This window comes from Choloepus didactylus, chromosome 7, assembly GCF_015220235.1.
Source record: "Choloepus didactylus isolate mChoDid1 chromosome 7, mChoDid1.pri, whole genome shotgun sequence".
NCBI lineage: Eukaryota > Metazoa > Chordata > Mammalia > Pilosa > Megalonychidae > Choloepus > Choloepus didactylus.
Window position 1 is genome coordinate 151,084,769 of NC_051313.1, and position 27,176 is coordinate 151,111,944.

General features: G+C 39.7%; 1 protein-coding gene and 1 long non-coding RNA gene across 5 annotated transcripts in view; one reads left to right on the top strand and one right to left on the bottom strand.

The window, feature by feature from the left end:
* Nucleotides 1-238: 238 nt before the first annotated feature.
* The window catches only part of RIPK1 (receptor interacting serine/threonine kinase 1), a 66,012-nt gene continuing 39,074 nt past the window's right edge, over nt 239-27,176 (bottom strand). For all 4 annotated transcript variants that reach the window (XM_037843692.1, XM_037843694.1, XM_037843693.1 and 1 more), the window contains 6 exons: nt 18,654-18,803; nt 15,562-15,638; nt 8,336-8,426; nt 6,915-7,466; nt 3,097-3,249; nt 239-977 (listed from right to left, as the gene is read on the bottom strand). In XM_037843692.1, the coding sequence (XP_037699620.1) occupies nt 691-977; nt 3,097-3,249; nt 6,915-7,466; nt 8,336-8,426; nt 15,562-15,638; nt 18,654-18,803 (1,310 nt within the window). In that variant the 3' untranslated portion in view covers nt 239-690. The remainder of the gene's footprint in view (nt 978-3,096; nt 3,250-6,914; nt 7,467-8,335; nt 8,427-15,561; nt 15,639-18,653; nt 18,804-27,176) is intronic.
* Nucleotides 7,658-13,221, top strand: LOC119539863. Its single transcript, XR_005217957.1, has 4 exons — nt 7,658-7,824; nt 8,078-8,140; nt 10,974-11,085; nt 13,005-13,221. It is a non-coding gene; the product is annotated as an uncharacterized LOC119539863 (long non-coding RNA).

Below are 27,176 nucleotides of genomic sequence, written 5' to 3' on the forward strand. Positions count from 1 at the left end.
AATTATTAGCAGTTCCTTGCAACAACTGCCTGGGAAAGTATGATACTCTCCCCCTACCCTCTACTTTTTTTTTCCTCCTTAGTATTCCTTAAAATCCCTTCAGTTAATTTACGGAGTGGAGATTTGCATGTAGTTGCATTTGATACTGAGGTTAACGGACACTCTATTTGTAGAATGAACTGTGATTGCAATTAAAAAAAAAATTGGAGAAAGCCTAGAATTTTACTGTACTTTGACCACATCAGGAGCTTATATGAAGAAGGGAACACAAAATAAGAAAGTCAATTTACTTTGTGTTCTCTGGATTTTTTTTTTTTTTTTTTTCTCTAGCTCAAACAAAACTCCAGGAAACTGAATGAATAGCATAATGGAAGGTTATGGCATGAACTAAAGGAGAATTATCTTCCTCAAATATCTCTTCTCTCCATTTCAAAAACCAATTAAGCTTCTGTTTTGATTGGTCCTGGGGCATTGATAGGTCTTCCTGCTTATACTTGCCTGAAGGTGGCTTGTTTGCTGCAGATATTTTCCCCCATTCTTCAGCTATGAAATGCAGGAAATGATCTTTGTGCAGGCATGGAAACCATTTCACTGAGGAAAGAATTCTGATCTCTCTGAGGCAGCACAGTTTCCAGTGAGTTACTCACTAAGTGAGGAGTTTACATCATGCTGCCAAAGCCCCTTGTAGAGCTAATTCTGGCTGACATACACCAAAAAGTTCAGCAGGTCTATTCTGGAACACTGGTAGAGTGCACGGGCCAGCTTTCCCACTGTGGCCCCCTTATTGCCTTCCCTCATCAGCCACTTTTGGAGCATCTGGTAAACCTTTTCTTTTAGTCCATCTCGCTCATAGTCATGGTCAATTTCATCAATCTGAGGTTCAGTGAAGCCCAGTTTACGGGCACATTTTTTCCAGTGCCTTCCCAGATTTTCCCTGACTGGGTCCAGGTGTTTAACAGTCAGACTAGTGGTATTATCTGCCAAATGGAAAAGAGAAGAAGGCATCAAGACATAACCCATTCGCACATTCCAACTTTCTGAATTGCTGAAAAACCCAAGTAAAAAGAAGACAGGAGACAGTGAAAAAGATAACTTCTTATTATATAGTTCTTTAACTCATTGAATGTGATCTTTTTCACACCTGCTAGCCTATATGGAATCTTTGGGTGAATGAAAATAGGGCATCCCTTCTTCCAAGTAGATCTATCCCTGTGCCACAGCCGATGGCCTGGAGAACAAAACCCCTTGGCTACTAGTTTGGGTCTTCTATACAACTTTAGCCAGCAGCCTCATCTGTTTTAACCTCTCTGGATGTAAAAGGAAAAAAACACCATTTTTGTTCCATTGGGGCATTTTCTACTTATAACTGGCCAGAGTCAAGGCCACCAACTCCTGATCCCCCTCATTCGACAGTTCACTTTCCTTTTACTTAATCAAGGAAATTAAGACCATCAGGTGTACTCTCACAATGCCTTCCCTTGTCTTTCAAGGGATGAGGTATCTACACTCTTTTTAAGGTCTTTTTTTGGACTCATCCTCTCCTCAACTGCTATCCTCTCTTTCTCGTCTAGCCATAGCCTCTCTTTTTCTACTGGGCCCTTCCTTTTAGCCCTTAATAAAAAAATTTGTAAAAAGAAACTAAATTATTAAATAACCTTCCCAAACCATATTCCTGATCCTACCTCAGTAAGCTGAATCGAGCTCAGTAAGCTCAATTAAGCCTCTCATTTTTTCCCTCAATTCCCATTATGTCCTCAGCCCAGCTGAGGTTCTGTCCCACCATCTGACGTGAATAGTCTAAGAACCTCCCGAGGTATTGCCAAGTTTTGTCCTTATCTCTCTAGGAGAGGGACCCTGGGTTTCATCAGATTCTCAAAGGTGCCCTTGCCTCCTCAAAAGTTAGAAACCCCTGCCTAGGTGTTTTAAATGTTATCCTTCAGATGGGTTCAGGGTTGGCAAACTATGGCCTGAGGGCCAAATCTGGCCCACTGCCTATTTCTGTAAATAAAGTTTTATTGGAACAGAGTCACACCCATTCATTTACATATTGTCTTTGGCTACTTTTGCACTGCAATAACAGAGTGGAGTAGGTGCAACAAGACCTCAGGGCCCACAAAGCCTCAAATATTTGTCTGGCTCTTTACAGAAAACATTTGCTGATCCCTGAGTTCATCAGAAAGCTGGGTTCTTAAATCCCATTGTTCTGGCCTCACAATTGCTTTTCCTAGTTCGTGTTTTGGTATTCATGTTATTAGCCTGCATCATGGAAGCCTACAGGAGAGAGGCCTCTCATTTTTATTACGGAGGCCCTGTCCAGGGCAGAGTCTTCTTTCTTTTACTCTGTAAAGAGGTCTTACGGAATCCAACCATAGAAAGCCAAGATTTCAGGTGAGATGTATTTCAGGCTAGAGCTCTTCCTCAGTATTTGATGTAATACACATAGGTGCTACATTCATATCTACTGGTTTAAATTCTGTCATATTTCACTTCTAGCCTTTTAGTGTGGCAAATTATGTTTTACTTTCAATTAAGCCTTGGTAATTTGGAGTACCTGGTAATAGCTAGAAAATAATTCTGTAATTGAGTTTTGTAATATGTATGAATCATTCCTCATCTATAATGTGCCCCCAACACAGCTTCAATTTCCAGAGACCTTTATGCAGGACAAAGGTTTTCATCATTAGGCACAGTTTTGTGCATAGAATGTTTTATTTTTTGAATTTTCAAATGAATATTCTTAATTTAAACTATGAACTTAAATAAAAAAAGAGATCTTATGGGAGCTCCAGGTATAAGTATAGTAGCATTCATGATGATGATGAGAATTTTAACACTTTTAGAGACCTTAATGTGTGCCAGGCATAAGCTCTTTACGCATATTGACTCGTTTAATTTTTGCAACACAACTATGAATTAGATAACTGTTATGATCCCTGTATTACAAGTAAGGAAATTACAAAGGAATTATATGGCAATTACAGAGGAAACATGGGTCCACTTTTAGGGAGGATTTTCTAATCAGAAAAATTTTAGGATTCCACTTTTAACAAGAAAGATCAAGATCACTAGACAATGGGTCCTTAAAGGACATCTTACCAAAGATATCTTGATACTTAGAGGCTGGCTCTTCATGAAAGTTCGTGTATGTGCTGTCCAGTAGAGATGCACTCACTCCCCCGACTGCCATGTTATTGAAGTCTCCGATCTGAACACCCCTACTATTGTATATGGTATATCTTACAGAATCATCTAAATAGAGAGAAAAACATACGTAAAGACCTCTAGATTGCAATCAAGAGAAAAAAAAATACAGCATAAAGGGTCAGGGCTATACCCTAAATGTTTAAGTTAAATTATTTTATCCTATGCCCTTTTTTTTTTTTTTTGGTGGACTTTTTTTTTTATAGGTATAAACATTTTTTTAAATTAAATTCAGTTTTATTGAAATATGTTCACTTCACATACCATACAATCATCCATGGTGTACAATAAATTGTTAAGCATTCATTACCCCAATCTATTTTTGAACATTTTCCTTACACCAGAATCAGAATAAGAATAAAAAATAAAAGTAAAAAAGAACACCCAAATCATTCCCCCCATCCCACCCTATTTTTCATTTAGTTTTTGTCACCATTTTTCTACTCATTCATCCATACACTAGATAAAGGGAGTGTGATCCCAAGGTTTTCACAATCACACTGTCACCCCTTGTAATCTGCATTGTTATACAATCATCTTCAGGAGTCCAGACTACTGGGTTGGAGTTTGATAGTTTCAGGTATTTACTTCTAGCTATTTCAATACATTAAAACCTAAGAGGTGTTATCTATATAGTGCATAAGAATGTCCACCAGAGTGACCTCTCGACTCCACTTGAAATCTCTCAGCCACTGAACTATGCCACCTTTTGAAATGTTCACCTTTAAAATGTGCCCACCACCAATCAGAAAATAGGGGTGGATAAAGAACACAATAAGGCTCAGCCCCATTTCCCAGCAGTGTCCCCCTACTCAAGCTTCTTTGTACAATAAAATCCAAACCTCTCAGGTCAGTATTCAAAGTCAGCCACAGTTTTACCCTAGCTTCTCTCTTTGCTCCTTCTCTCACTGACTCCTCCCTCTCTGTGGTCTAGTTACTCCAGACATACCAGGTTTGTAATGATCCATTCATACGGTGATCCCACTTTGCTCAAGCTGTCCCCTCTTTCCTGAACCACCACTCTCCCATATCTACCTGGGAGTTCCTACAAAGCCCAGATTCTCCTCCTCAACCAGCCTCCACTGTGGTCTGAGATAAAATACCCTGTCACCAGCTGTTGGGCCTCAGAATGGGTGTTTGACTTCTCCACGAGGGTATGACTTCTTAGAGGCAGAATCCAAGTTCACCCTTTTTGTCATTCCTTTCGCTCCCTAGCACAGAACTTTTTCATGGCATGGGTTCAATTACATTCAGGCTGAATGAAGTGGTCACATTTTATGCATGTTACTAAAGAACATTCAGCATATCTGTATGAGAGACAAGATAGACGAGAAGACAAGTCTAAGGAGAAAGGGAAATGAAATTTAGCTCCAGGCACCTCAGTCAGAACAATCACTCCTAGAACAGGGCATCTGGCTAGATCAGACACTACACACATTTTGTTGCATTTTCTCTAGTGAAGCTATGGAAACTACGGGCCCTACAAAAAAATAGAAGAAATGTACAAGTGCACATACGCAAGTATATGCATAAATCTTAAGTGGTTCATGAAACTACTGAAACTGGTGTCCTTGGAATCCCAGAAGAGAATCCCTCGGCTGTCCAGCTCCAAAGTGTTATATGTTGTTATTGATGGTAATAATGGTGACGATAAAGACAGCTACATTTTAATGAGCATTTATTATGTATGTGTCAGACACAAGGCTACACTGTTTATATGTCTTATCACCTTTAACCCTCCCAGCCCACTATCTCCCAGCTTATACTAACGCCCTGCAGCACAGTGTAGGCAGAGAGAACACAACTCTGAGCCAGGATTTCACTCTGCACTTCTCCCCACTGAAGCTAGTGGTTTCCGAACCAGTGCTTTATATCACCTTGCCAAATCTGTTCACTAGAAAACCCAGAAAAGATGTGAAAAATGCAGTAACTGATGCAACATTAGAAACATGATTTTAGAGCTTGCAAGATGCAAACTTTCAGATGTGACATTTTTATTTTACCATTGAGGGAACTGAACTCTGGAGAGAGAAAATGACTAGCCCAAAGTCACAAAGACAGTAAGTGGCACAAATCAGAACTGTGGACACATGATGTGGGTATCATTGATAGATGGCATTTCTGTAGTTAAGGTGCTATTGCTAAGTACTATTTGATAATGATGCTGGATATTAAAACACTTCCACTCTAGATTGTCAGTAACTACTATCAACTAGCTTTCCCTTTGGCCCTGATAGAGCTATGGGAACTGAAAGAAAAATCTGCATCATAAACGGTAGTTTTGGCCTATGGTAGATAAGAAATAAAAACATCCAAGACTTATTTCAGACCTTCAGAAAACAGCAAGCAAAAGAATATATGCAAAAATCTACCCATTTATCAGAAGCTGGTATAATGGATGACTTTGCTGTTCAGGTTATAGTGGAAGCTATCTCCCAGTTATAAGGACACGCAACCCAATACTTGCGGGCCCCTGTCAACTAGTTCAAAAGGGAAGTCGTTAGGGTTCCAGATTAATGAAAGCATTCTCAAGCACATCCAACACTTAGAAAAAGTCCCTAACTCACAGAATGCAAGTATCATCTACATGCATTGTTTTTTGTGTTTTCAAAGTCATTTTAGAACAACTAGAAAATAAGCTGTTAATATGAACAAATTTGCCAACAAGTTACTTGTTCTGTCGGGAATGGCAGGGAAGCTGACATGCACTTCTATTGAAAGTCTATTTCATGATAATGGCTAAATAGGGAAAATAGATATTCTGGGTTTTCTGGGGGATCTAAAGGATAATTTTTAGGGGGTGGATCTTATTTTGTGACTAGAACAGTACCTGGCATGTACTGGGACTCTGAAATATTTGCTGAATGAATAAATGAATCCCTGAAGGAAGTCATTCCTTCCACTTTTGTTTAGTGATTTACCTTGCCCTTAGGACAGCAGTTCCCAAAGTATGGTCTATGGAACAGAGCGTTCCAAAATACAAACTAGATAAAAACATGTTTCCTTAAAAAAACTTTTTCTTTCTGATTATAGATTTCAATCTCCATTTTAAAGGAAGCGCATAAAAAAATACAGCTACCCTAAAATGTTATCATGCTTACAAAAGTTCTCCGCTGCTTGTTTTGGGAAGGAGAGGATTAAACAGGAGCTGGAAGTCCAGGAACCTACCCCCACCCCGCCCGGAGTCTTGAGCCTAACCAACTTATATATTTGAGGATATAACCAGAGCTTGGGGATAACTGCTTTTTGAAGAACTGTCATTTACTCCCTGTCTTTCTTCAGGTAAATATTCTACGACTATTCTCTCCAGTTTGGGAAATACATATCTACCTATGTTAAAAAGAAAAAGGAAGATCGCAGACATCCCACCCAGATGAGTATCTTCCCATTCATTGGAGATGGGTCTGATGGGTCCACTCTGCTCATCAGGTTATTGTAGAAGATGCCTACCAATTGCAAGGATATGTATGTAACCCAACACTTGTGGGCAATTATGATGAATCCTCAACCAAAACTGAAATATGCCCAGGTCAAGTGGTCTGATGAAAACCATTCCACGGTATCAAGTTGCATATGGTAGCTGACGACTCTGAAAAACTCGCCCTTGGTTCCCATTGTATCACATCATCTACAACAGAGCCAATGGCTGCTTTATTTTCAGACAAATGAAAAAATTAAAAAGGAAAGGCTATAACTGTTAAAGGCCTGTTTACCTATTTGTGGCAAGCTGCTGAAGGGCATGGTGGGTGTGTTTCCAAGGAGGTTGGTCTCAGGCACTGGAGTTGAGTGCAGGCTTGGATTTGGCCCATACCAAACTCTTGTACCTGCCGTTCCTGGATCCAACGATCTTGCTCCAAAACCCAGCGGAGTATATACCCCATTGTTCCAATACGGCACTTGGGGTTGGCTCGTGAGCCCTGCAGGCTGTTGCAACGTGTGCCCACGGCTGGCTGCACTGGGATAAGCAAAGCCTCTGACATCTGGGTTCTGAACTTTCTCGTAAGGTCTCTGTGCAAAAGGGTCATGGGAAACCCTTTGTCTCCTTTCCTCCTCTCTACTATAAGCCACCTTCTGCCTGGGTGGCTGTTTCACCTGCCTGTCCATGCGGCTGCCATGAAGATGGTAGTTGGCTTCCTCCTGGAGTTTGCTCTGCAGGCTGCGCTCACTCTCCTCTGGCTGGTACTCAGAGGGAGCAAACCAGGACTCCTCCACGGGACCCGTACCGAGTCCCTGTGAGCTGTGCAGAGAGCCGGGCTGTTCTGTGGCTGGGAGAAACAACATCAGAATGAGTCTCATGAGCCACTGAAAAGTAAAATAAAATCGGAATCGCATCATGGATCTAGACCTCAGTGGAATATACTGAGAACCTTGGGGACAAGTAAAAAGCATTTGCTAGATGGTCCTCTTTCTACGAGATGCACAGGTACTAAGTGAGAGTCCCTGCCTGGCAGTGAGAGAGCACTAGGGAAATTTCAACAAGCAACAGAAAGGTGGGTGTTGCCAGAAAGACCAAGGAAGAAAGAGACTTGAGTCTGAGCCAAGAAGGTGGATGCCTCCTCGATGTGATGTAGGATTGGAAGATAAGCATGAGAGCTTTGTGCAGCTTCCATGGATTCTGATTCTGTAAGAACCCTATGAAAGTAGTTTTGATTATTATCACTCTTTGATGGAGGAGGTTTAGAAGGGGTTAAGTAATTTACCCTAGATCAAACAGCTAATAACTGGTTTTAATATCTTATACTCTGCCTTCCCTTTTGTCATAATGAAAAAAGTATCCTTGTTGAATCTGAGATCGACCTCTCTACTTGTACTCCAGATGCTGTAACCGTTGACTTTCACAAGGGCTTTGCTCCCACATGTCTCCTTTTCTTTCCAGAACAGGCAGTTTGCCACTATGAGATATATCAGCCCTCAACGTCCAGGATATTCTGTGATTTTGGTGAGCACATTGTTACTTAATATTTCAGATATGTGTATCTCAACTACCCCATATCTTATAAATTCCTTTAAGCCAGGTGTTATGTTTTATGGTTTCTTCTGTTTCCCATATTGTCCTGTGTAGTATTTTACAGAGTAGAGTAAATAAAGGAGCAAATAGATAAATGAATAGATTTTAGATTATAGTGTAAGTTACCTGAATTTGATCTGCTAGGAGGTAACGCTACACAATCTGTTTGGAGAGACTGCATTCTCTTCATGTATGCATTGTGTTCTGGATACTCTTCCTATTAATTAAGAGCATAAATATACACTTTAGTAAACAGTAGAAAAGATTCAGGTCCAGAAAATTATAACAAGAGGAATGAATCTCTCAAAGGGTAGAAATTTCACATAGATCTTACATGCAATAAATATATTTAAACAACATATGTTTTGTTTTTTTCCTTATAAAAGTAGTAATATTCATTACAGAAAATATGGAAACTATAGGAAACTATTTTAAAAAGGAAACCTGCTTATAGTGCCTTCAACCAAAGAGGAAACATTAACATGTTGGTGAAGTTCCTTTGTTTGTTTTCCAAATTACATTTGTATTTTGTTCTTACCAGAGTGTCTGCTACATAAGTGGTCAAAAAATATTCACAGAATAAACACAGGAATAATTTGGAGGGAAATGAAGGGAATATTATGTTCGTACTTTGTAACATTTTGTACTTTGCTTTTATGTTGATGTGATAAGCATTTGTTACTATATGTTGATAAAAGCAGTAGTTTTCTTTTAATAGTTTTTTATAGAAAACGTATACATACACACTCCTTTTTAAAAATTCAAACAATGTAGTAATACACACAGCAAGATTTGAATGCCATTCCTTCCAACCTTCATTCTCTTCCCTTCTCTACTGACAATTATTGTTCAGAGTTTGACATGCCTCCTTCTCATTCCCTCTCTATGCATTTGCATACATAGTTCTGGAAACATAGAAATCTTTTTTAAACATTAAAAGAATCACAGTCTAAGTATTGTTTTGTGACACTGTTTCACCACCAAGTCTTGGAGATCTTTCTAGATCATTACGTATTAGTCTCCCTTGTCCTCTTGTCCTTTTAAATGGCTATATAATATTTGGTAGTTTGAATGAATCATAATTTTAAGTATCTACTTATGGACATTTGGGTTGTTTCCAGCTTTTCACTCTTACAAACCGAGGTGCAAAGGACTCCAAAAGCTCATCTTTGCCCACATGTGTGAGGAGGTTAGATTACTAAGAGTAGAACTGCAGCAAAACTTTGATGGGTACTTCAAAACTGCCTTCCAATAACTACACCATGTCGTTACAAACACTGAGGACTGCCAATTTGGTAGGCTGAGCCCTCAATCTGGGGGCTTTCCCTTGTGAGGCTTGTTGCTGCAAAGGAGAGGCTAAGCCTACTTAAAATTGTGCCAAGAGTCTCCCCCAAAGAGCCTCTTTGTTGCTCAGATGTGGCCCTCTCTCTCTAGCTAACCCAACTTGGCAGGTGAACTCAATGCACCCCCCCCATATGGGACATGACTCCCAGGGGTATGAATTCCCCTGGTAATGTGGGAAATGACTCCTGGGGATGAGCCTGGACCCAGCATCGTGGGATTGAGAAAATCTTCTTTGACCAAAAGGGGGAAAAGAGATGAAACAAAATAAAGTTTCAGTGGCTGAGAGATTTCAAATGGAATCAAGAGGTCGCTCTGGGGGGTATTCTTATGAGCTATATAGATATCCCTTTTTAGTTTTTAGTGTGTTGAAATGGCTAGAGGGAAATACCTGAAGCTGTCGAACAGCAACCCAGTGACCTTGATTCTTGAAGATGACTGTATAACTATGTAGCTTACACAGTGTGACTGTGTGACTGTGAAAACCTTGTGGCTTGCGCTCCCTTTATCCAGTGTATGGACAAATAAGCAAAAATGGGGACAAAAATTAGACGAAGAATAGGGTGGGATGGAGGGGATAGAATTTTCTGGGTGTTCTTTTATTTTATTTTATTTTAGTTTAGTTTAGTTTAGTAAGGAAAAGTTTCAAAAATTGATTCTGGTGATGAACGCACAACTGTATGATGGTGCTGTGAATAACTGATTGTACACTGTAGCTGACTGTAGGCTGTGTGAATATATCTCCATAAAACTGTATTTTAAAAAAGTAAATGAATGACAATGGGGAGGAGGGGTATGGGATGTTTTGGGTGTTCTTTTTTACTTTCATTTTTATTCTAACTTTTTGGAGTAATGATAAGGTTCAAAAATTGGTTGTGGTGATGAAAGTACAACTATATGATGATACTGTGAACAACTGATTATACACTTTGTATGACTGTATGGTATGTGCATATATCTCAATAAAATTGCATTAAAAAAGCTGCCTGCCAATAAATGTCACCACTTAATACTCTCCCCAAAACTGTTAGAGATTGCTTGTTATTCTGCATTTTCACCAACACTTGATATCAGTCTTTTAAAAATGATGTCAATATACTGGATGAAAAATTGTACTTGATTCATTTTGCTTTGTTATGCTGGTGAGGCCAAATGCCTTTTCTGAAGTGTATTGGTCAATTATATTTCTCCTTTAATTGCCTGCTTTGCCTGTTTTTCCTTTGGGGTTATATTTATTTTTTGGTTTTGACTTGTAGGCATCCTTATATATTCTGGATAGTAATCCTTTCTTAAACATGACGAATGCATTTTCTCATTTTCAATGTTTTAATTTTATGAGGTCAAGTGCAATAATCTTTTTATGTCTTGTGAATTTTGTGTGTCTAGCTTAAGAAATATAATCTGATTTTATACTTTGTATTAGACACAGCAGTGTGCCCTCCAGATGCCTAAAGAAGGATGTGCTGTCAAGTTCCAGGGAGTTCAGTCAGCAAACAGCCATCATCTGTCAGCTCCTTGAGCCTGCCTTGGCTGAGGTCAGTCCCACAGTCACTCACAGAGAAACCAGGGTTTAAGGCTGGGCCATTTCAGCCTCATGTGTGACAATCCTGATGGGCACCTTTTCCAAAATTCCCCACCTGCCAGATTGCCAAAGGCTAGATTGTGACTTGACTTCTTCCTCTGCTCAATTATACTTCCTCCTCCTTCCTTGCACTTCAGTCTCCATTTCAGCATCTGCTTGTGGAGAACCCAATCTGCGAAAGACGCTTCTATCAATATACTTGACTTTCCATGCACTAATGCTACACTGTTTGAATCTCCTTCAGAATTTTCTTAGCTTTCCTTGTACATTTTTTCTTTCATACAAACTTAAGAATCAGCTTGTTGAGTTCCATAAACAATTCTGTTGGGATTTTAATTAGGATTGCACTCCATTTATAAGTTCTGTTGGGGAGAAATGATAGCTTGATTATATCAAGTCTTTCCATCCAGAAACACATTTCACCATTTATTTTCTGTCCTTCAGTAAATTTTGTCAATCTAGTAGAGGGTTAACATATTGTTGTGATTTTTTTTAAATTTTTTTTTTTATTAGAGAAGTTGTGGGTTTACAGAATAATCATGCATAAAATACAGGATTCCCATATACCACCCCACCACCATTTCGTTGTGGCTTTAATTTGCATTTTCTGATAACTAGTAACGTTGTAGACCTTTGCTTATGTTTGTTGGCCATGTGAATATTCTCTTTTGTGAAGTGTCCATTTAAATACTTTATCCATTTCTTAACTGGGTTGCTTATCTCTATTGCTTTGATTTGTAAGATCTCTCTAGGTAGTATGCATTTAAGTCCTTTGTCAAGTTCATGTATTGCAGTTATCTTCTCCCATTCTGAGGTTTCTCTTTTTATTCTCTTAATGATTTTTCTGATGATGAATAAAAGTTCCTTAATTAATCAAATTTATCTATTGTTAACAGTATAGTTAATGCTTTTGTATCTTGTTTTAAGAAACCATTCCCTACAGCAAGGACATGAAGAAAGTCTCCTATATTTTCAAATAGCTATATAATTTTGATTTTCATATCTATGTCAGGAATCAACCTGGAGTTGATTTCCAATCTCATTTTTTCCCATATAGATACCCAATAATCTCAGCACCATTTACTGAAAACACAGTCTTCAGGGCCACTGTCAAAATCGAGCTCCTATATATGTGTGGGTCTGTTTGGGGCTCTCAATTCCATTCCAGTGGTCTCTGTCTACCCTATAACAATACCGTTCTGCCTTAATTAACATAGCTTTTTAGTAATTCTATAAGAATCTGATAAGGCAATCCCTTTCCCACCACTAGTCTTGTTCTTCTTCATGAGAATCTTGGTTGTTCTTGCTCTCTTCTTTGCCTTTCTCTATGAATTTCAAAATGTATTTGTCAAATTCCATTGTCCTCACTCACTTGCCACAAAACTGACAAAAGTGTGTGTGTGTGTGTGTATTCACATTCATGCATATAAACTACAGTATATAACTAAAAAGTTCTATATTTCAATGATCAATTTCGGAAGAACTGACATTTTTACAATATTGTGAATTCCAAACTACAAAGTAAATGGTATATTTCTTCATTTACTTAGGTATTGTTTCATGTCTATCAAGGAAGTTTTATACTTTTCCCCACAGAATTACTATAAACCTTTTGTTAGATTTATTCCTAGAAATGTATTGTTATGCTATTGTAAATGGTATCTTTTAACATTTTCCATTTTCTAACTATTGATGGGGGATACATAGACTTATAACTGATTTTGTATATAATGATTTTATAACTAGTTAAACTGTGAGTTTTCTGTGTAAATATCATCTTTATACATGTATCACCTATGAATAATGACTAATTTTGTTTCTTTCTTTCCAACCCTATAACTCTTTCTTCTTTCTCTTGCTCTATTGAAATAGCTAGTGCCTCCAGTACCATGCTGACTAGAAACAGTGATAATAAATATCCTGCAAGTCACCTCAAAGGAAAGCTGTTCACATTTCATCAGTTAAGTATATTTGCTGTGGTTGTTTTACGTTATCCTGTTATCAGACCAGGTAAGGAATCTCCCTCTATTTCTACTTTGCTTATATATGTTTTTTATCATGAATAAATATTGCATTTTATCAACTGCTTTTTCTGCATCTATTGAAAAGATACATTTTTTTTCTCTTTTAACATGATAATGTAGTGATTTATGACAGAATTTCCTAAGGTTAAACAGACCTTGTGTTCCTGGAATAAACCCAATTTGGTCATGTGTCCACTGATGGATTTAATCTGTTTATGTTTTAATTAGAATTTTCACATCTCTATTGTTAAGTGAGATTGACCTGTAATTTTCTTTTCCTGCAAATTCTTTTTCAGGTTTGGGAATCAAGGTTATGTTAGTCTCATGAGATGACATTTTCTAAATAAAAGTTTGCAAAGATTGGGTTAATTTCTTCATTGAATATATAGTAGAAATCACTGGAGAAGTCATCTTGTTCTGGAATTATATTTGTGGAAAGAGTTTTGATTACTGATTCAATCTTTTTAATAGTTACAGGAATGTTCAGGTTTTCTGTTACAGTCTGTTTTGGTAAGGTATCTTTTTATCTAGAAATCTGTCCATTTATCCGATTTTTAAAATTAATTACCAAAAAAGTTTTTCATAATATCCTCAATACCATTTTAATGTCTGCAGGAGCTGTGGTAATGCCTTCTTATTCACTATTTCAGCTCTGTCTTGGTGTATCTTGATCAGTCTTAAGTCAATTTTATTAGCCTTTTAAAAGAACCAACATTCGGCTTTTGTGATGTTCTATTAGTTGTTTTCTGTGTCACTAATTTGTGCTCTTTTCTTTCTAATTCACTTTTATCTATTTTGTGGAGGTTTATTTTGTTATCTTCTTGAGAGGAATGCTTAGCTAATTAACTTTTAGCCTTTCTTCTTTTCAAATATAGATACATTTAAGGCTATACTTTATTACTAAGTACTTCTTTGCAAAGTGCATGCTACAAGTTTTAAGATGCAGTGTTTTTGTTAGCCTTCAGTTCAAAATATTTTCTAAATCCCAGTGTGGTTTATTTTTTGGACCCAAGGGGTATCTTTCTTAACTTCTAACCACATGGGGATATTTTAATTTTCTTTTTGTTATTAATTTCTAGCATAATTGAAACATCTTCAGAAAACATTCTTCATAGGATTACAGTCCTTTTTAAATTGGTTGAGGTTTGTTTTATTTCCCGGTACATGGTCAATTTTTTGAAAATGTTCTGGAAACCCCTTTCAAGGTAGGTATACTGCAATTTTAGATGCAATGTTTATATATTTCCTGCAATTTTAGATGCAATGTTTATATATTTCCATTAGGTCAAGTATGTTAATCAGGTTCTTCAAATCTACTATATCCTTACTGATTTTTTGTCTGTTCTGTCATTTAAAGGGAGATCTGTATCACAGTCTTCAAATATGATTGTGGATTTGTGTGTTTCTCCTTTGAGTTCCGTAAATTTTTGCTTTGCTTTCATATTTTGAAGCCATATTATTAAGGATATATACATATTTAGTGCTGTTATTTTCCTGGCAAATTGAACCTTTTATCATTATGAAGTAATCTTTATTGTTTGTAATAATGCTTTTTTTGCCTTAATTCCTGTTTTGCCTGAGGTCTCTTTGTTTTCTTGATTCACACTGAGTGCCTCTCTTTCACAGTGTAAGTTTCCCTTCACAGTCTGGCAATTCTTGGTTTTCTGTTTTGGTTTTGCTTTGGAGTTTAAAATCTCCATTTACCTTAGTTTTCTGAATTTCATGAATATGGGAAGGGTGTGTTGCTGTGAGAGTTATGATAAGAGCTTGTTCCTGAGTCTGTATGTGGCAGAAGTGTCCTGTGATTAGGTGGTACCTGGACTTTGATATATCCATGACCCCAGACACCAAATCACTGCTTCATTCCTAGGCAGATGCTGCTCCCATCTGTTACTTAGCACAAGGCAAGCAGGGAAAGGACTCAACTTTTCTAGCTGGCATAAATGTGACTCTCAAATGACTCTCCCTGTTCAACGTCCCAGGTGACTATGCTGTTTCTTCTATACATTGACTCAAGACTTGCTTGCCCATCTTCTTCTGCCTCAGAATTATATTTTGGGTTAGCACTTTTTCTGTTATATCTTAGCAGCTTTAAATCTGTTGGCTTTCTGTCTTTCAAGAATTCCTCAAAATGACTGACCCATCTATTCCATCCTTTTCTTGAGATCTTCTGCTTTTATTTTCATATTGTTATATATATTTTCTCTCATTTCATGATTTTGATAGAGGAATGGGTCCAGCATGCCAACTTGATGATTTTGCATAAAAATGTAATTTTGTTTTATTTGTTTACCAAGCTAGCTTACCTCAAAACTCAGTAACAAATTATACTGCTTTGGTTTTCATGATCAATAATATCTATGTTTTGATATGTTAATATTTTGGGCTTCTGCTATACTACCTACCTTTAAATTCTTCACATCCTCTTCTACATTTTCTTCTAATTGTTTTATATAAAAAGGCTTAAATTTTTCTTCAATGCCTACATGAGAAAAAGAGTACTTTAAATTTCTTAAGTACTTTCTAAAATAAAGTTAAAATATTAGTGATCTTTGAATTACTCACCTCAATCTGTGGGCAAAGCAGTAAAATAAAAATAAGCTCCAAATCACTGACTCCAATAAAAAGACTAACCAGACAGTATAAGGGCTAGGATAACACCGGAAACCAAAGGCTCCTCCCTAATTGCACGTAGTTTCTCTGGCTGCAGCAAAGCCAACTGGCCCAATGCTACCTGATGTGAGTTCATCTCTGCGTGTACAAGGACTGGTGGAGTCCTTGTTTCCGGGCCTCGGGCATCAGACCCGTGATAGGATGGGGAACTCAGAATACAGATGCAGTGTAAAGTGTTAGTTACTAGCATTAAAAGAAGAAGGTAACTTCCACTTGTGGGAAGATGGAGTAGACACACTTCCCCATATTCTTTCCTGGTAAAAAAAAACCCTAGATACTACATATAAAACAAATAAAAGAAGACTCTGAAAGGTGGAGAGAAGGCGGCAGACCAGGCCAGAGACCTCAGGACCTGAGGAAAGACACAGTAGCGAATTTGCTGGGTTTCTTTTTGCCTCATAAAGCCCCGACTTGGAGCTGAAGAAGCTGGCAACCCAGAGACATCAACAGACACAGACCAAAAAAAAACCCCACCTAAAGCCTGCTCTCTCTCAACAAAGCACTAAGCAAGGGCAGACTACCAAGACAGAAAGCCTTCAGACAGGCACTATTCTGCTAACCCAATCCACACAGAAGAGACTGGGGCTCCACCTCCACCCCCATCAGCAAAGGCTGAGTGGGGAGCCTAGACTTCCAACTTCATGAGGCAGTAATGAGGTGCCTCAGTACCCCCGTGGGGTTGATTTTTCCTCCCTGCTCCTAGTAATGAGCCCTTCCACTCCAGCAGTGTCAGCGATGACCACAAGGTAGCCTGGAATTCTATCCCCACCTCGCAGTAATGAGGTACCTTTCCTATCCCACAGGGAGGTGTCAGAGGAAGCCTAGTGGAGAGCTTAGGACTTTCGCCATCATCTGGTGGTAATGAGGCCACCCCCATCACTCTGTCCGTGGAAACTACATGGATTCCACTGAAACTCCCACCCTGACCCAAAGGAAGGAGGGGCCCCATGTCAGGTGTCAATGGTGGGGGTGGGGAGGGAGCGAATGGGAAACCTGGACTTCTATATCCACCTGGCAACTTCCCTTCCCTGCTGGAGCAGTGTCAGAGAAGGGCAGCACGGAAAGTTTTAAATAAGATCCAGGGTCTTTATGATAAAGAAAGAAAATGTAAAAACCAGGAGTGAATGGTCAAACAGACTGTGGTCCATCCATACCATGGACGGTTTCTCAGCCATAGAAGGGAATGAACTATCAATACAAGCAACAACCGGGATGGATCTCCAGAGAATTATACTGAGTGGAAAAAAAGCCAATCCCCAAAGGTTAATGCTGTACAATTCCATTTATCTGACATTCTTGAAATGACAAAAGTCTAAAAATGGAGACTGGATTAGCAGTTGCCAGGAATTAAGGAGGTTGGGGGTGGGAGAGAAGTGGACGTGGCTATAAAAGGGAAACATGAGGAATCTTTGCAGGGATGTCCATGTTCTATATATTGGTTGTGTCAATGTCAATATCATGGTTGTGATATCGCCCCATGATTTTGCAAGAAGTCACCATTGGGGAAAGTGGGAAAGGATATATAGGATCTCTATTATTTCTTACAATGGAATGTGAACCCACAACGATCTCAGAATAAAACCTTTAATTAAAAAAATGAAAAAGACATGAAAGAACAGAAGAAACCAAGCCAAGAGACGATTAAGGCCAAGGGTGTAAGAAAACAGGCAACTAAATCAAAGTACCCTTCTAATTTGGTGGTGGTGGTGGGTGGGTGGTAGTGCTTTAATTTTGTTTTCTTGGAGCAGACATATGGGACTGAAATGCTTTCTAGGCTCCCTGGTGCTTTCCTACTATTTGTATTTTCTCACCTGATTTTCTTCTTTCCTCTATCCCCTTCTCAAGACGCTATAAAGTCATCCCTTCCATATCATGACTTCCCCTGTCTTGGTTTTGGTATCTCGTCCGTGGGCAGAACAAATTAGATGGAAATTTTGGCAGAGTTTTGCAGACAAGCTGCTATTGCGGTTGGCTGCCATTACAGTGTCAGTGAGTCCACCATAAGGCATATCAGGAAAAAAAAAGAGAAGGAAATCCCTGAAACAGTTGTTGCAGCTGCACGAACAAATGCAAAACATTCCATAAACTACGAGATCCGCGTCTCTCTCAGTAGAAAGTGCAACATTCTTTTGGGTGCAGGATTGTTATTAAAAAAAAGCATTCCAGTAGACACTGGCATCACATGAAAAAAGGCTAAGTCCTTATATTATTTCCTAAAGGAAAAAGAAAGTTAAGGGTCTACTCCTCGATTTTTAGGCCAGCAAAGGCTAGTTGGAAAATTTTTTTTATAGGTTTAGCCTACACAATGCAAAAGTAATGAAGAGGCAGTGTCTGCTGATCAAGAGGCATCTGGGGAGTTTCCTGAAGGTCTGAAGGAACCAATTGAAGATTTCTTCTCTGGTATGAAGGGAGGGCCAGAAAATTTTATACACATCTTCCAAATCATGGAGGTGCCGCAGCCCTACCCCCGGGATGTGGAAGGGATAACTGTATAATATATAGGAGTGGGAAGAGGTATAAGGATGTTGCAAACCTTCTTGTCCATTTCTTTCTCCCAGTCTAAATGACAAAATGTACTACAAAGATGCCAGCTTAGCAAGGGGAGAGAGAAGAAATAAAAGATGCTAAGAAAACCAGAGGGCTTCATACACCTTCATACTTTCGGTGGGCTGGCATCTTTTCATTGCACAAAATGTCTCAAATTGAGAAAATTGGTTCAAAAGTATGAGTAAAGTGGACCTCGGTCTTCAGAAGACCACAATCAACTTCCCAGAAACATCACTGTGGAAGATGGATCCTACACAGTCGTCAAGGTTGCTCTTACCAGTAAACGTTGGCCGGGCTCCCGGATCTGCCTCCCAGCAGTGCTTCATGAGGCTGATGATCTCCCTTGGGCAGTGCTCGATGATCTCGTCCACATTGGGTCTGTTCCCAGATTTAATGCACACTATCAGCTGCTGCTCATTGATAGCATCTAGAAGGCAAAGACAGCTGCAAGCTGCGACTCCCAGGCACTGCTCCTCTCTTGGGCAGGAGGTGACAGACCCTGGACAAGTGCTAATCCCTCTCTGCCTAGGTTGTGCTTTTCATCAAGCAGGGGTGGGATGGGCTTGGGACAAGGAACTGACATATCCTTTTGCGGAGGTGATCAGACATTTTCATTTCTGCAGATGAAAGACAGAATTGGCAACAAAGCTGTCTCCTGAGAGAACACGTGGCATATCCAAGGAAAGCCAGTAGCATTCTCCAGATTTTAATACAAAGACAAATATGGGGAAGATGGCAGTTAGGAGAGACAGGGCAAAAAAACACCTCTGAGAAAAATATTAGATAAAAGTCAGAAAGTGACCCAGAACACCAGTTCCAGTGATACACCAGCTGAACAAGGTCTGCTAAACCCACAGGGACCGTGTACTTGGTGAAACCCAGAGTCTGCATTCTGAAACGAGTGAGTAAGCCTGCTGAATATCCAACAGCCATGCTGTGGTTTGGGGAAACTGTGGGTTGGCGTTTGGAGTCGGACTACTTCTTTTTTAAAAACCCAAAAGTGGCTGCGGATATGGCAGTGAGAACTGCACAGTAAAGTGTGGCAGGAATGGCGTCTCCACAACCTGTGGGTAGCCTCAATATCTGGTGTGGATGATAGCCTTTTGCACACCTGCTGCTAATTGTCTCAGAGCAAGGAAGGCAGAGGTGAGCCAAAAGAGGAAAAAAAACCACACCCCTTACAGCCATCTTCCTGGCGGGCTGGGAACACTCCTGCCCGGCACCAGAACCACAGCCCAGAGCCGCGCCAAAAAACCCAGTGCGACAAGAAGTGTTTCTAGTAACATGTGCACACGCCACAATATCGGGCATGGACAATAGCCTTTCGCACATCCACAGCTAATTGTCCCAGAGCTAGGAAGGCGGAGCTGTGGGAAAAGGGGGAAATAAACATGCCCCATACAGCCATCCTTTCAGCAGGCTGGGAATGCCCCTACACAGCCCAGTGGCCCAGAACTTCCTTTGAGGGACGGTGCACACTTGTAACGTAGCACAACCTTCCCTCAGCAGAGGACCTAGAAGAGCACAACTTGGAAGAGGGACCCACGTGGAAATCCCAGGGACCATAAGCCAATACCATGGACTTGTGGATCAGCGGCAGAGATAATCTGTGGTGAGACTGAACTGAAGGTTTAGACTTGTGCAACAGCCCTAAATTTCCAGGAACATCTGGCAGGTTTGATTATTAAAGCCGCCCTGCCGCCCTGCCTCCCTAACCGCTCAGACACATGCCCCACATTCAGGACAGACAGCACCAACTACACACACAAATTTGGTCCACCAACTGGACCCTGACAAGAATCAGACCCCCACACACCACAAAGATAAATTTGGGGAGAATTGGCTTGAGGGGAATACGTGGCTCACGGATGCCACCTGCTGGTTAGTTAGAGAAAGTGTATGCCACAAAGCTGTAGATTTGACAAACTAGAGATAAGTCTTTGAATTAGCCTACATATCCTAAAAGAACCCTATCAAGTTAAGCAAATGCCAAGGGGCCAAAAACAACAGAAAATTTTAAAGCATATGAAAAAAACAGATGCTATGGATAACCCAAACCCAAACACCCAAATCAAAAGATCAGAGGAGACACAGTACTTGGAGCAATTAAAGAACAAAGACAAACAATGAGAGCATGGCACAGGATATAAAGCACAAGAAAAAGCCCCTAAAAGAGCATAAAGAAGAAATTTCAAGAGTAAATAAAAAAAATAGATGATCTTATGGAAAAAAAATAAACTGTCGACCAAATTAAAAAGATTCTGGATACTCATAGTACAAGACAAGAGGAAGCTGAAAAATGAATCAGTGACCTGGAGTATGACAAACTGGAAAATGAAGGAACAAAAGAAAGAATGGGGAAAAAAAATCAAAAAAATTGAAATGGACCTCAGGGATATGATAGATAAAATAAAATGTCCAAATATAAGACTTATTGGTGTCCAATAAGGGGAAGAGAAGGGTAAAGTATCCAAAGAAATTGTTGGGGAAAACTTCCCAAACCTTCTACGCAAAATAAATACACAAAGCATAAATGCCCAGCAAACTCCAAATAGAATAAATCCAAATAAACCCACTCCAAGACATATTCTGATCAGACTGTCAAATACAGAAGAGAAGGAGCAAGTTCTGAAAGCAGCAAGAGAAAATCAATTCACCACATACAAAGGAAACAGCATAAGACTAAATAGTGACTACTCAGCAGCCACCATGGAGGCGAGAAGGCAGTGGCATGACATATTTAAAATTCTGAGAAAGAAAAATTGCCAACCAAGAATTCTTTATCCAGCAAAGCTCTCCTTCAAATTTGAGGGAGAGCTTAAATTTTTCACAGACAAACAAATGCTGAGAGATTTTGCTAACAAAAGACCTGCCCTACTTGAGATAGTAAAAGGAGCCCTACTGAAGAGACACAAAGAAAGGAGACAGAGAGATGGAGAAAGGTTCAGTACTAAAGAGATTCAGTATTGGTTCATTAAAGGACAATAAGAGAGAGAGGGAAAACATGTATTTGACAAACATAAACCAAAGGATAGGATGGCTGATTCAAGAAATGCCTTCATAGCAGTAACACTGAATGTAAATGGATTAAACTCCCCAATTAAAAGATATAGATTGGCAGAACGGATCAAAAAATATGAACCATCAATATGTTGCATACAAGAGACTCATCTTGACACAGGGACACAAAGAAACTGAAAGTGAAGGGATGGAAAAAATATTTCATGCAAGCTACAGCAAAAAGCAGAAGTAGCAATATTAATCTCAGATAAAATAGACTTTAAATGCAAGCATGTTATGAGAGAAAAAGAAGGCCACTACATACTAATAAAAGGGGCAATTCAACAAGAAGAAATAACAATCATAAATGTTTAGCACCCAATCAAGGTGCCACAAAATACATGAGACAAACACTGGCAAAACTAAAGGAAGCAATGGATGTTTCCACAATAATTGTGGGAGACTTCAATACATCACTCTCTCCTATAGATAGATCAACCAGACAGAAGACCAATAAGGAAACTGAAAACCTAAACAATCTGATAAATGAATTGGATTTAACAGACATATATAGAACATTACATCCCAAATCACCAGGATACACATTGTTCTCTAGTGCTCACAGAACTTTCTCCAGAATAGATCATATGCTGGGACATAAAACAAGCCTCAATAAATTTAAAAAAAATTGAAATTATTCATAGCACATTCTCCGACCACAATGGAATACAATTAGAAGTCAGTAACCATCAGAGACTTAGAAAATTCACAAATACCTGGAGGTTAAACAACACACTCCTAAGCAATCAGTGGGATAAAGAAGAAATAGCAAGAGAAATTGCTAAATATATAGACACAAATGAAAATGAGAACACTACATATCAAAACCTATGGGGGCGGGGGGGGGAGAGCCTAAGATGCTGGCTAGGTGACAGGGCAAAAAAACACCTCCGTGAAAAATACTAGATAAAAACCAGAAAGTGACCCAGAACACCACTGCCAGCGAAGCACCAGCTGGACAAGGTCTGCTAAATCCACAGGGAACGTGCATTTGGTGAAACTAGGAGCCTGCATTCTGAAACGAGTGAGTTAGTCGGCTAAAAGTCCCACGGCCACGCTGTGGTGTAGGGAAACCATGGGCTGGTGTTTGGAGACAGACTAGTTCTTTAAAAAAAAAGCCCGGGAGTGGCTGCAGATACGACGGGGAGAGCCGCACAGTGAAGCACGGCAGGAGCGGGCTGGGCTAATGCCTCGGTGTCTGGAGTGGAGGATAGCCCTTCCCACACCTGCTGCTGATTTGTCTCGAGACCAAAGGAGCAGAGAGGAGCCAAAAGGAGAAAAAAACCTGCATTCCTTGGAGCCATCTCCCCAGTGGGCGGGGGATGCTCCTGCCCGGTGCCAGACCCACAGCCCAGAGCCTTGCCAAGAAACCCAGTGTGACAGGGAATCTTTCCCACAGCACTACACACAAGCCACAATATTGGCCGTGGACAGTGGCCTTTAATACACCCACGGCTGACTGTCCTGGAGCTGGGAGGGTGGAGCTGTGCAAAAAGGGGGAAGTTAACATTTCCCATTCAACCATCTTTGAAGCGGGCTGGGAGCACCCCTGCATGGCCCAGCGACCCAGGGCTTCCCTGGCGGGCCGGCACGCACTAGTGACGTGGCGTGGCCCTCCCTCAGCAGAGGTCCTGGAAGAGCACAGCTGGGAAGGGGGAAACACTTGGAAATCCCAGGGAACCTATGCCAATACCAAGGACTTGTGGGTCAGCGGCAGAGAACAGCCTTAAATCTCCGGGAACACCTGAGAGGTCAGATTATTAAGGCCGCCCTGCCTCCCTAACCACCCAGACACATGCCCCACATTCAGGGCAGACAGCACCAGCAACACATCCAAACTTGGTGCACCAGTTGGACCCCACAAGAATCAGACCCCCACACACCACAAAGACAAAGTGGGGGAGAAATGACTTGAGGGAAATAGGTAACTCACGTACGCCATCTGCTGGTTAGTTAGAGAAAGTGTACGCCACCAAGCTGCAGTTCTGTCAAATTAGGGATCAAGTAAAGCAAATGCCAAGAGGCCAAAAACAACAGAAAATCTTAAAGCATATGATAAAACCAGACGATATGGAGAACGCAAACCAAAACTCCCAAATCAAAAGATAAGAAGGCACACAGTACTTGGCACAATTAATCAAAGAATTACAGACAGGCAACAAGAGCATGGCTCAGGATATAAAGGACATAAAGAAGACCCTAGAAGGGCATAAAGAAGAAATTGCAAGAGTAAATAAAAAAATAGAAGATCTTATGGAAATTAAAGAAACTGTAGGCAAAATTAAAAAGACTCTGGATATTCATAATACAAGATTAGAGGAAGTTGAACAACAACTCAGCCTCCTTGAGGACCACAGAACAGAAAATGAAAGAACAAAAGAAAGAATGGGGAAAAAAATAAAAAAAAATCGAAAAGGATCTCAGGGATATGATAGGTAAAATAAAATGTCCAAATTTAAGACTCATTGGTGTCCCAGAAGGGGAAGAGAAGAGTAAAAGTCTAGAAAGAGTATTCAAGGAAATTGTTGGGGAAAACTTCCCAAATCTTCTACACAAAATAAATACACAAAGCATAAATGCCCAGTGAAATCCAAATAGAATAAATCCAAATAAACCCACTCCAAGACATATTCTGATCAGACTCTCAAATACTGAAGAGAAGGAGCAAGTTCTGAAAGCAGCAAGAGAAAATCAATTCACCACCTACAAAGGAAACAACATAAGACTAAGTAGTGACTACTCAGCGGCCACCATGGAGGCAAGAAGGCAGTGGCATGACATATTTAAAATTCTGAGAGAGAAAAATTTCCAACCAAGAATACTTTATCCAGGAAAACTCTCCTTCAAATTTGAGGGAGAGCTTAAATTTTTCACGGAGAAACAAATGCTGAGAGATTTTGCTAATAAAAGACCTGCCCTACTTCAGATACTAAAGGGAGCCCTACCAACAGAGAAACAAAGAAAGGAGAGAGAGATATAGAAAATTTTAACACAGATATATAGAATAATACATCCCAGGTCACTGGGACACACATTCTTCTCTAGTGATCACGGATCTTTCTCCAGAATGGACCGTATGCTGGGGCATAAAAACAAGCCTCAATAAATTAAAAAAAAATGAATTTGTTCAAAGCACATTCTCTGACCACAATGTAATACAAATAGAAGTCAATAACCATCAGAGACTTAGAGAATTCACAAACACCTGGAGGATAAAAATGAGGGGGAGATGAAAACATTCCCAGATAATCAAAAGCTGAGGGACCTCATCACCAGCAATCAGTCCTATAAGAAATGCGAAAGGGAGTTGAGCAGGCTGAAAGGAAGGGACACTAAACAATTGACTGAAACTACATGAAGCAATAAAGATTTCCAGTAAAGATCACATGGCAAATATAAATACCAATACTACTGCATTTTTTATTTATAACTACACTATTTACTTCCTACAGGATCTAAAATACATAAACTGAAATGATAAATCAGTGGTTTTGGACTCAATGTAAAATATGTAATTTTTTACAAGAACTACATAAAGGTGGGGGAATAATGAAGTATAGGAACATAGTTTATGTGTCATATTGAAGTTAAGTTGCTATCAAAGAAAAACAAGATTGTTATAGATATAAGATGTTAAATTTAAGCCCCACGGTGAACACAAAGAAAGTATCAGAGAATATGACCATAGAGGTGAAAAGTAGAGTAGGGGTTCTGAGATGTGGGGGAAGGGGCAATGGGGAGTTAAGAAATGAGAGTAGGGTTTCTGTTTGGGGTGAAGGGAAACTTCTAGAAATGGATGGTGGGAAGGTGATAGCATTGCAACATTCTAAATGTGATTAATCCCACTAATGGAATGCTAGGGAGGGCGTGGAATGGGAAGATTTAGGCTATATATATGTTTCCACAATTGAAAAAAAAAAAAAGTCTAAATAGATGACAATTAAATGCCAAGGATGATCCTGGATGGGATCTGAGGATGGCAGAGAGGAGGCTCAAAGGGACACAGATGGGACACACACACACACACAAAAAGGAAATATAGAATGTAAGTTTTGTATCAATGTTAAATTTCTTGAACTTCTTAGCTGCACTTAATGTGACTGCATAAAAGAATGTTCTTGTCCATGGGAAAGGTATATGTGAATTATATTGTTTGTTCAAAGATGTGTGCAGCTTGCTCTCATATGTTCAGAGGACAGAGCAATAGATGATGGATGATAGATAGGGAGGGAGGGAGGGAGAGAGGGAGGGAAAGAAAGAAATGGTGGTATGACAGGATGTTAAAGGTGGTGGATCGGGGTATCGGGAGAGGGGGGTTGGGGTATGATGGAGTTCTAGGTATGGGGTTTGTACTGTTTTTGCAACTCTTCCTGTAAGACTGAATTTATTTCAAAATAAAATCTATTAAATTAAAAAAAAGAAAACCTATGGGATGCTGCAAAAGTGGTACTGAGGGAGAAGTTTATAGCGCTTAACATATACATCAAAAAGGAAGAGCTAAAATCAAAGAACTAATGGAGCAACTGAAGAAGCTAGAAAATGAACAGCAAACTAATCCTAAACTAAGCAGAAGAAAAGAAATAACAAGGATTAAAGCAGAAATAAATGACATAGAGAACAAAAAAACAGTCGAGAGTAAATAACACCAAGAGTTGGTTCTTTGAGAAGATCTACAAGATTGACAAGCCCCTCGCTAGACTGACAAAATCAAAAAGAAAGAAGACCCATATAAACAAAATAATGAATGAGAAAGGTGACATTACTGAGGATCCCAAAGAATAAAACAATTATGAGGATTGTTCTAGTTTGCTAATGCAGCTGGAAAGCAAAACACCAGAGATGGATTGGCTTTTATAAAAGGGGGTTTATTTGGTTACACAGTTGCAGTCTTAAGGCCATAAAGTGTCCAAGGTAACACCTCAGCAATCAGGTACCTTCACTGGAGGATCACCAGTGGTGTCTGGAAAACCTTGGTTAGCTGGGAAGGCATGTGGCTGGCATCTGCTCCAAAGTTCTGGTTTCAAAATGGCTTTCTCCCAGGACGTTCCTCTCTAGGCTGCAGTTCCTCAAAAATGTTACTCTTAATTGCACTTGGGATATTTGTCCTCTCTTAGCTTCTCCAGAGCAAGAGTCTGCTTTCAACGGCCATCTTCAAACTCTCTCTCATTTGCAGCTTTTGTGCTTTCTTTAAAGTGTCCCTCTTGGCTGTAGCAAGCTTGCTCCTTCTGTCTGATCTTATATAGTGTGCCAGTAATTTAATTCAGACCCACCCAATGGGTGGGCCAACAACTCCATGGAAATTATCCAATCAGAGTCATCACCCACAGTTGGGTGGGGCACATCTCCGTGGAAACACTCAAAGAATTTCAGTCTAACACTGATAGGTCTGCCCATAAGATTACATCAAAGATAATGGCGTTTGGAGGACACAATACATTCAAACTGGCACAAGGATACTATGAACAACTGTATGCCAACAAACTGGATAATGCAGAGGAAATAGACAATTTCCTGGAAACATATGAACAACCTAGACTGACCAGAGAAGAAATAGAAGAGCTCAAGCAACCAATCATAAGCAAAGAGGTCCAATCAGTGATCAAAAAGCTTCCCACAAATAAATGCCCAGAGCCAGATGGCTTCACAGGGGAATTCTACCAAACTTTCCAAAAAGAACTGACACCAATCTTACTTAAACTCTCTGAAAACACTGAAGAAAATAGAACACTACCTAACGCAT